The following is a 9,844-nucleotide window of genomic DNA, read 5'->3' on the forward strand; positions in this document are numbered from 1 at the left end:
GTATTAAATTTCCCCTGATTGAGGACACCAAGATCAAAATCTTTTAGAAAAGTGGAATCCGGAGGTGGAGAGAGAGTGTTAATACAGTTTTGTGAGAATTTTTTTGCTCGCTTGCACAGGAGGATAGTTGAAGCCACCAAATTATGACCATTGTATGAAAAGCTATTATTGACAGATTACTCATTACTTACTCCAAACCCATCTCAAACAAACACCAGGGGTCTTACTTTGATGGGTGTAATCACATCCTTGAGTGAGACACCGTCGAGTAAGGACAAGAGAGGAGACATTGGTGAGACTTTGAATGTCAGTTTTATGTGGTTTATTAGGAAAATCATTGTTTTAGGTTTACAGAAACAGAAACTAGCAGAGATTTGGGATATAGAAGTCATCAAAAGAGGAGGAAAGGAGTAAAAACACATATTTCAGCAGTCACATTTCAACAAAGGATAGCATTAACAATCATCACTCTATTTTGTTGGGCTCACACTTGGGTGATGGATGGGGGATTGTGTTGGTGTTTTCCATTTAGAGGCAGGATATCAGGGACCGGGCGATCTGTGTTAAACTCCTTAGCCTGATAGCCAGTGTCATGTCACCCTTGGTGACATTCAAATCCGGGAGGACTGTCAAGAAGAAAGAAAATCTTATTAATGGGACAGTTACCTGCAGCATCTTCCCAGAAGCCGGACGGCCGCTTAGCAGCAGCATTGCTTCTTGCAACCGCACTTCTGCTGGCAACAGCACTTCTGCTGGCAACAGCCCTTCCCACAGCCACAGCCACACGAGCCGCAGCCACATGAGCCACAGGAACTGCAGCCACAGGTGCGGCGGCAGCAGCAGACCACGGGGGTACTGCAGCAGCCCCCGCAGCAGCCGCAGCAGCAGGGACAGCAGGCGGAGCAGCAGCCCACGCGGTAGCACCTGCAGGTGGTGCAGCTGCCACAGCCGCCGCAGCCTCCGCAGCCGCCACAGCCACCGCAGCCGCCGCAGCCACCGCTACAGCCACCGCAGCCGCCGCAGCCACCGCAGCCGCCACAGCCACCGCAGCCGCCACAACTTCCACAGCCACAGCACCCCATGGTGTCAGGAGAGTAAGGACTCAGGAGAGGTGAGGAGGGAGACTCAGGAGGTGAGGAAGGTCTGATGTCGCCTTCTGCTGGGGGAGCCCCTTATATACCCAATCTGGGGGTATGGAAAGTGAGACACATGACCACTTCCCGGTGCTATTTAGTTCAGTCATCATGGGAAAAATCTCATAATCTATTAATTACTTCCCTTTTTGTGTTGTTGGCTGGATTTATTAGGTTATTTGTTTATTTTTCTAAGTCAAATGCCCTAAAAATTTCAGCAAGGGCTCCTGGGAGCCATGGAGAAGGGGATGCTGTCAACAGCCACAGACATGCTAAGAAAGCCCACGCAGCACAACATCCTGGGGCTGAACCGATGGGCTGACGCGCAGCAACAATGAACATCAGGAAGGGGGCTTTTTCCGTGCCCAACCCAGAAGTCCTCTTACCAAAGACTGAGAAGTAAAAGGAGCGTCAGGCTGAATGTCCTTGCCAACTGCAGAATCAGCCTTGCTGCCCTCATCAGAGATGTTTTCCAAAGAATGAAAGTCTCACTCCCTGCTATAGAGCCGTCCAGCTGGCCACCATGTGCTTCTGTGTAGTACCTTTCACCTAGGGAGGCTGCTTAGAAAGCAAAAGTAAATATTTCCAACGGCTCCTCTTTTATGATTCCTATCACATTTCAAATACAAAGACTTTTCCCAATTACAACAAAACATGAATTTGAGTGCTTGGGATATCAAATGCAGTCTAAGAGGAAACTACCTGCAAAATGGTGTGCCCGCAATGGCACGCAGATGAGGAGAAGTACTTTAACTATATGCATCCCTTTTTAAATTCATATTCAGAGTATATTTGAAAGCTACTGACATGACCCATTTTGCCTGTTTCCTATGGTCTCCTAGGGGTGGCCATACACTCAGCCTTAGATCCTGTTCCAGAACACACACCAACTAATGACACAAAATGGTCCATCACGGAATCTCCCAGCACAGAACATCATCTATGCCAGGGGCTGAATGCTTCTTTATTATTGAGACGTATTTTTTTTTAAGGTGAGTCTCGGGTGACTATATTGCTTTGAAACAATAGCTGAGAAAATTCTTTGGAAAATACTTTGGGAAGATAAAGCAGTGGTAAGTGTTCTTAACCTTGGCGGCACTGACATTTTGAACCAGACAACTCCTTGTCGTGGGGAGTGTCCTATGTATTCTAGGGTACTGAACAGCATTCCTGGCCTCTGACTAATTATGGCAAACTCTCTCCCAGTGATGACAACCCAAATGTCTCCAGACATGGGCAAAATAGCCCCCCACTGAGCTCCAGAGCACTACCAAAATGTAAGGGAAATATCCCATTTCCTAGCACTTGGGCAAAGGACGCAAGTTCAGAACTAGCCCTTGAAGTCTACAAAAGGATTTTGTATGAAATTCTTCTGTCTTTTTACATTTTTGGAGAGAACCCCCCCGGGACATATGATTCAGAAGGCATGAAATATGTGGGGTGGCTGGTGAGTGAGGCCAGGGAGGGGCTCACGCACGCGGACTGATCCCTGCCACAATACTGACAAGAGGCCAGAGCTCAAAACATGTTTGTTGGATGGAGTCACTTGATTTGTGGTCTCATCACTTTCTTTTGTGTCAAATACCACAGGGAGGCAGGCGGTCAATAGTAAGAAAAATCACAGGAAATGCTAGTGATGCCAACAAAATGAAATCCTAGCCCCCTTTAAAAAATGAAGTAGAGCACAGCACAAAATCAAAACAAAACAAAAAGCCACGTGAGTCTCTGCTGTTTTGCTTGTCAGCACAACCCGGCATTCTATCTTTCATCCCCACAGGAAGGGGAAAAGGGAATACAGAGAAAGGCTATGCTTGGTGAGGGAAACCGGTGGGCAACTTTGTTGAAGCAGCAGGCTTGCCTTCTGACTCCTGGTTGCACAAACATGGCTGAAGAGACAGGAAGCCAAGCAAAGGGGCCTGGGGACAAGAACTTTGTATACTATGCTGTACCCCAGGGAGCTCAAAATGGTTTCCAAGAGACCCTGGTTGCAGAAAATAGAAAGGTAGTGATCCAAGAAATAGGTAAGAGGTCATAAAAACAGAGCTGGGAGAATGCCGTGGACAAATCTACCATCTTGGAACGTTGGCCTGGGGCTTATATCCCATGCCTCCTTCTCCCTCTGTTCCTGTTGCTAACAGGCTGGGTAAGAAGACCCCATCTTTTCCAAGATCTGCCACTGTGTCCTCCTCTGTGTCATTTTGGAAACCTTCAGTGTGATAAGATTTTTGTCCCAAATTCCTTAGCGTGATCACATCTGTCTTAGTTTGGGCTGCTCAAACACAATACCAAACACTGGGTGCCTTATAAACACTCACAGTTCTTGAGGCTGGAAATCCAAGGTCAGAATGCCCCCATGGTGGGTTTTGGTGAGAGCCCTCTTCATGGTTGCTGACTTCTCGATGTATCTCCACATCGTGGAAACAGGAGGTGAGAGTTCTCTGGGGTTCCTGACTAAGGGCACTAATCCCATTCATGAGGGCTCCACCCTCATGACCTGATCCCCTCCAAAGCCCCCCGCCCCGCAATACCATCACAATGGGGGATAGTATTTCAGCCGATGCATTTTGGACCCACCTCCCACCAATCTATCCCTTTCTCAATTCACTTATGTGTTCCTGATACGGGAATGAAAGTATAAATAAAATATGACCCCAGACTTCAAGGAACTCATTCCGGTCAGGAACACAAAGTATATAATCTGGCAACATGACGGCAGAAAAAAGGAGTAGAAAAGTGGCAAGAAAGGAGTGTGCAATGCTTTGTGGGCAATGATGATGCAGACACAACATATTTCAGCTGAGCTTTGAGTAAGACCAGAAAACTCTCAAGAGGCCACAGGGGAGGAAAATGGGGGTGTGAGGTATCCTTCTTGAAATATAATTTTTTTTTAATAACCAGTCATAGTATCTTTCTGAATATAAAAAAAATCCAAGAAATTAAACTTAGTTGTGAAGGCCAAGGTCATGTGCCATTTCCTTAGGCTTTGCAGTCTACGGTGACATTTGCAGAGGGGACTCAAGTGATCATGAGACCCGGGAGCTCCTTCAGAACTGCAGGCATTTCTGCAGAGAAGCATAGCCTCAGAAGACCACTACTCTACCCAACATACATGAAATATGACAGGAACTAGTTATGATCCCTGCGAGTGATGCTGAATCTCAAAGTTATAGCGGAAAGGAAAAACAGAGGCTGGACATGTCAGCAGTAGGTTCTGAGAAAACAGAGCAGATCTTACAATTGAAGGGAACATAGTTGTCCCTTTGTTATGCTCAGCCAAGGTGAACCAGAGTCGAGTCGGGAATTCTGGCTCAGACCCCAGGTGTGACACTCAGCATGTACCTTGACCCCTCTGAACCAGTGCTAATGGCATTTACCTCCTAGGACTGTGTGGACACTAACCACGATAAGGTACATGTGATTAGTTTCTTTCTAATACGAAAGCTAGAAATGGAAGCTACAGTGACAAAGTAAGGTTGCTACATTTATTGTGAACCTCAATATGTAATAGTCAATATTTTACTGTGATTATTTTAGGCCTGGTGACACAAAGCTAGGCAGGGCATAAACTGCATACAGTTGACCCTTGAACAATGCAGGATTAGGGCACCAAACCCCCCCACACAGTTTAAACTATAACCTTTGACTTCCCGAAAACTTAACTACTAATAGCCTACTGTTGACTAGAAGCCTTACTGATAACATAAAACATCGACTCACCCATTTTATATGTTACATATATTATATACTATGTTCTTACTTTAAATAAGCTAGAGAAAAAAAAAAAATGTTGTTAAGAAAACCACAAGGCAGTGGCGTGCCTGGGTGGCTCAGATGGTTCGCCTCTGCCTTTGGCCGGGGTCACAATCCCAGGGTCTTGGGATCAAGCCCCGAGTTGGACTCCCTGCTTGGTGGGGAGCCTGCTCCCCCTTTCTCTCTGCCTGCTGCTCTGCCTACTTGTGTGCTTTCTCTGTGTCAAATAAATAAAAATCTTTAAAGAAAAAAAGGAAAAAGAAAATCACAAGGCAGAGAAAATACATTTACACAACTGTACTGTATTTATTTAAAAAAATGCACTTGCAAATGAAACCATGGAGTTCCAACCTAAGCTGTTCAAGTGTCCACTGCACATTTTTCAAATTAAACGTGAATTATTACAATGAGAAGACATTCTGGAAATGTTAAAACTGGAGACAGAGATTTGTAGAGAAACAGGGACAAATAGGCAGAACACAGCTCTGTGTGATACTATAATGGTGGTCATTATACATTTGCCAAAACTCAGGGAATTTATAACACCAAAGCAAGCGGGAGAGAAAACAGTGAACTTTGGGAGATAACAACATGTCGAGTTAGGTTCCTCCATTGTGACAACTGTCCCAACTTGGGCAGGACGCTGATGACTGGGGGATACTGCATGTGGGGACAGGGAGTATATGGGAAATCTCAGAACCTTCAGATCCGTTTTGCTGTGAGCCTAAACCTGGTCTAAAAAATATTGTCTACTTTACTCTGAAACTAATAATACATTATACATTCACTAATTGATTTACATTTTAAAAAAAGATTTGTGTGTGTGTGTGTCCATTTATACACACACACACACACATACACACACATAGTCTACTTTAAAAAAAAAAAAGATATGACTTAACCTACATGAAGGAAACTGAGACATGGAGGGACCCTGGTTTTCCTGGGCCTTGGAGCCAACTTGGCTCCCCCCCCCACTACCCCTTGAGTGCAGAGCACAGGGAGATGGGAGCTGGTGTAGGAAACTCTTTTTGACTTATATCAGCACAAGCCCTCCAGCCCCAGAGCAGTCCCTTTCCAAGTGACCTTCCCATCTTTTGACCCATGAGTCAAGGACCAAGTGAATCTGAAAATCAATGAGAAAACTTCTGGATTTTGTAGCCTGAGAACTTTATGACAAGTGACAAGAAGCAAATGGAGGAGCTTTGCTTCCCCAAGGGGGACCCCACCTTCTCTGGCCTTCAGCAAAGACTACCTGCGAGCAGAGGAAGGTTCGCCTATAACCCACTCGGCAAAGGGACCCCGATGCTCACAGAATGCATGAATCTTCATCCCGGGAGACTCCTGTGCTGGTCATCCTTGCGCTTGAAGACTGCTTGATGCAAACTACATTAAACATTCAGAAACATGTTGTTTATTAAAAGCACAACTAGAGGAAGAAGTAAATGCTAAAACAATTCTATGAAGTCAGAGGTGCTCAATGAGGAAATGCATTCAGGGTCTTGTGAAATTCCGCCAAGGAAGCTGGTGCAAACCACAACAAGGAAGTGGCCACATGCCCAGGGCTGGGCCCAGAAGCAGGTATATAAGGGTCCGTGAGGCACAGGGCACCAGACCTCCCTCACCTCCTGAATCTCCCTCCTCACCTCTCCTGAGTCCTTACTCTCCTGACACCATGGGGTGCTGTGGCTGTGGAAGTTGTGGCGGCTGCGGTGGCTGCAGCAGTGGCTGCGGCGGCTGCGGTGGCGGCTGTGGCGGCTGCGGCGGCTGCGGCGGCTGTGGCGGCTGTGGCGGCTGTGGTGGCTGTGGCAGCTGCACCACCTGCAGGTGCTACCGCGTGGGCTGCTGCTCCGCCTGCTGTCCCTGCTGCTGCGGCTGCTGTGGGGGCTGCTGCAGTACCCCCGTGGTCTGCTGCTGCCGCCGCACCTGTGGCTGCAGTTCCTGTGGCTGTGGCTCGTGTGGCTGCGGCTCGTGTGGCTGCGGCTGTGGAAAGGGCTGTTGCCAGCAGAAGTGCTGTTGCCAGCAGAAGTGCGGTTGCAAGAAACAATGCTGCTGCTAGGCGGCCTGTCAGCTCTGCCTCTAGCGTGAGGGATGTCTGGGGCTTTGCTCACAGCATTTGGTAAGACCTTCCTCCATCCCTCCTGCCTGCTCACTGCTGTCCTATTACTTTGATGTCTTAGAGCTGCTCATTCTGTCCTTGTGCTCCGACTTTTTGGGCTGATTCTTCCCCTTCCGTGTGCTAGCATGGTGACACCAATTTCTTCTCCCTGTATTTTCCAGAAGATAACATCCAGCAGGTAACTATTCTCTGTCATCTTTGAAATTTTGTCTCCATCTGGAAGAAAGATAAAGGAGCACTGTATATTGTCAGCCTTAGGGAGTGGGAACATGGGCACCCAGGTCAAACATCTATTTATGTTATAAGCTTGATAAAATAAAATCATGATACTTAATATTTCATTTTCTTCAAAAAATTACTTATGATGAGCATTTCTATTGTATATTCATTAACTTCTTTCCATTTCTATGTCTCTGTAAAAAAAAGGTAATTCTTAATAAAAAAAAAATTATTCACATTATTCTAATGTGTATGTCTGTTGTATAAGATGTGTACCCTCCCATGACTGAGGTCAATGGAGGAGAAGACTAATGGTGATATTTAAAGACTTGAGGCAGGCTTTAGTTCATGGGTGATTGGTCCTATACTGTGCTATAATGGGTTTTACAATAAAGATAGAAATGGGGATGGGGCAGGTAGAACCCCAACTTTGGGTTGTTGTGTCATTGAGGGAAATTCCTGGCTCTCTTACACATGTCTTCCTGATTTCTGTGTCTGCAGCTGAATTCTGGTAGTAAGTGTTGGGCAACCCTGCATGGCAGATCGCATTTCACTCCATTGCTCTGTACATTTCACTCACTCATTCATTCACTCAGCAGATATGTAAGTGCTGTGTTAGGTATGAAGCCAAGCACCAGGGATCTAAAGAAGAACAAGCCTTTGAAGTTGATGTCTGAGTGGCAGAGGGAGAGTCAATTACAAAACAGCATTCCATGCCAGGCTCCTTTGGTCACCCTTTCTCCACACCTTGTCAATGATTCAAATAGATTTTTGTGTATATCACTGTACACAACTGAGCGTACAGTGGAGTACCACCATAAGAGACACTCAATTCATTTGCTGGATAAGAAGACCAAGTGAGTGGTTGACATTTTCCACGGGGCTTTTTTTCCCCGTCTTCTGTTGCATTTGACACAAATGAGCACCCGTCCTCCCTAATAATCCTTCATCCTCTTCCCAGTGACTCTCTCTCATCCTCTGCGTGTTTGCCCATCGTGGACACCCCATTGCGTGACGCTAGTCCTCTCCTCGCATTTTCTACATCCTCATCCGATCTCTACTCTGTCTTCTTCTTTTTCTTTTCCATAGCACCTAACACTTTCTAACATACCATGAAATTCCGGAATGTATCATGTTGACCCCATGGTATCCCCTCTATCTCATGCCATGCACAAATGTAAATTCTGCAAAGCAAAGATTTCTCACTCTTTTGTTCATTGGAAGTATCTCAAGCACCTCAAACAGCATCTGGCACATAATATATACTCAATAAGTTGCTGCTTTTCTTTTTTAAGGTTTTATTTATTTATTTATTTGAGAGAAGAGAGAGAGCATGATCGGGGGTGGGTGGGGAGGGGCAGAAGGAAAGGGACAAACAGACTCTCTGCTGAGCAGAGAGCCCAGCTTGGGGCTTGATCCTATGATCCCAAGATCTTGACCTCAGCCAAAGGCAGACACTTAATTGACTGAGCCACCCAGGTGCCCATAAATAGCTTTTTTTTTTTTTTAAGATTTTATTTATTTATTTGACAGAGATCACAAGTAGGCAGAAGGAAAGGCAGGGGAGAAGGAGGGAAGCAGGCTCCCTGTTGAGCAGAGAGCCCCAAGCAGGGCTCGATCCCAGGACCCTGGGATCATGACCTGAGCCGAAGGCAGAGCTTTAATCCACTGAGCCATCCAGGCACCCTCATAAATAGCTTCTTAATGAATAAGTGATTTTTTAAACTTTTTTTTTTATTATGAAACATGCCAAATATAAACAGAAGTGGAGAATATAGTACAACACCTTCTTAGGAACCGTCACCCAAGTCAACAATTATCAACATGACCAGTCTCTTATCATCTATGACCTCATCTATACCCCTCCCAACAGTGGATAATACATAATGAAATCCAGACCTCTTGTTACCTAATCAGCAAATACATTTATGTTCCTTCAAGTGAATGAATTCCTCATCATCTCCCTCTGATTTAGACTATGGCCAAGGGCTATCAGAGAAATACAGAAGGAAACTCAAGGTCCAAAATGAGCTCCTCTCTTCGCAGAGAAAATTGTGACACCCTGGACCTTTAAGAAAATTCCGGTGTCCTCTGGGAAGGCCTGTCAGTCAACATACCAGGGCACTCCATTGCACAATGAGCAGGGTACTCCCACTCCCAGCCTGGTAATTTATAAATCAATTTTCTGTAAATCATAGGAAGGTGAAAATAGAAAATCCAAGCCAAAAACAGGGCAGTGACCCAAAACCACGTGGGACACTTGTAACCAATTTCACTTCCAGTCAGAGTACTAGAAACCAAACAGTAAATTTTGGGGAAGGTTTTCCGTTTACCAACAGATAATGAAAAAAGATTTTGTTTTTGTTTTTTCCCCCATTTTAATCAATGAGAACTTCATAATGCCTTTTTTATTTTTTAAGATTTTATTTATTTATTTGACAGGCAGAGATCACAAGTAGGCAAAGAGGCAGGCAGAGTAAGAGGAGGAAGCAGGCTCCCTGCTGAGCAGAAAGCCCGGTTGAGATGACGGGGAGCTTGATCGCAAGACCCTGGGACCTTGAACCCGAGCCCAAGGCAGAGGCTTTAACCCACTGAGCCACCCAGGCACCCCCATAATGCTTTT

At 45.6% G+C, this 9,844-nt stretch overlaps 2 protein-coding genes and 1 long non-coding RNA gene across 3 annotated transcripts; 1 reads left to right on the forward strand and 2 right to left on the reverse strand.

The window, feature by feature from the left end:
- Nucleotides 1–307: 307 nt before the first annotated feature.
- On the reverse strand, nt 308–1,082 carry LOC309844015 (uncharacterized protein; the record flags this gene model as incomplete). The annotated part of the gene is made up of 1 exon (XM_082690124.1): nt 308–1,082. One exon carries the CDS (start codon nt 1,080–1,082, stop codon nt 699–701), a length of 384 nt encoding a protein of 127 aa, XP_082546250.1. The 3' UTR covers nt 308–698.
- On the reverse strand, nt 308–5,087 carry LOC309844020. Its single transcript, XR_014300447.1, has 2 exons — nt 1,520–5,087; nt 308–626 (listed from the first exon to the last, which is right to left on the reverse strand). It is a non-coding gene; the product is annotated as an uncharacterized lncRNA (long non-coding RNA).
- Nucleotides 5,088–5,399: 312 nt separating this feature from the next.
- LOC309844014 (uncharacterized protein) lies at nt 5,400–7,421 on the forward strand. The gene has a single exon (XM_082690123.1). It carries the CDS (start codon nt 6,364–6,366, stop codon nt 6,940–6,942), a length of 579 nt encoding a protein of 192 aa, XP_082546249.1. The 5' UTR covers nt 5,400–6,363; the 3' UTR covers nt 6,943–7,421.
- Nucleotides 7,422–9,844: the final 2,423 nt, after the last annotated feature.

This window comes from Mustela nivalis (genome assembly GCF_964662115.1).
Source record: "Mustela nivalis genome assembly, chromosome: 11".
NCBI classification, from domain to species: Eukaryota; Metazoa; Chordata; class Mammalia; order Carnivora; family Mustelidae; genus Mustela; species Mustela nivalis.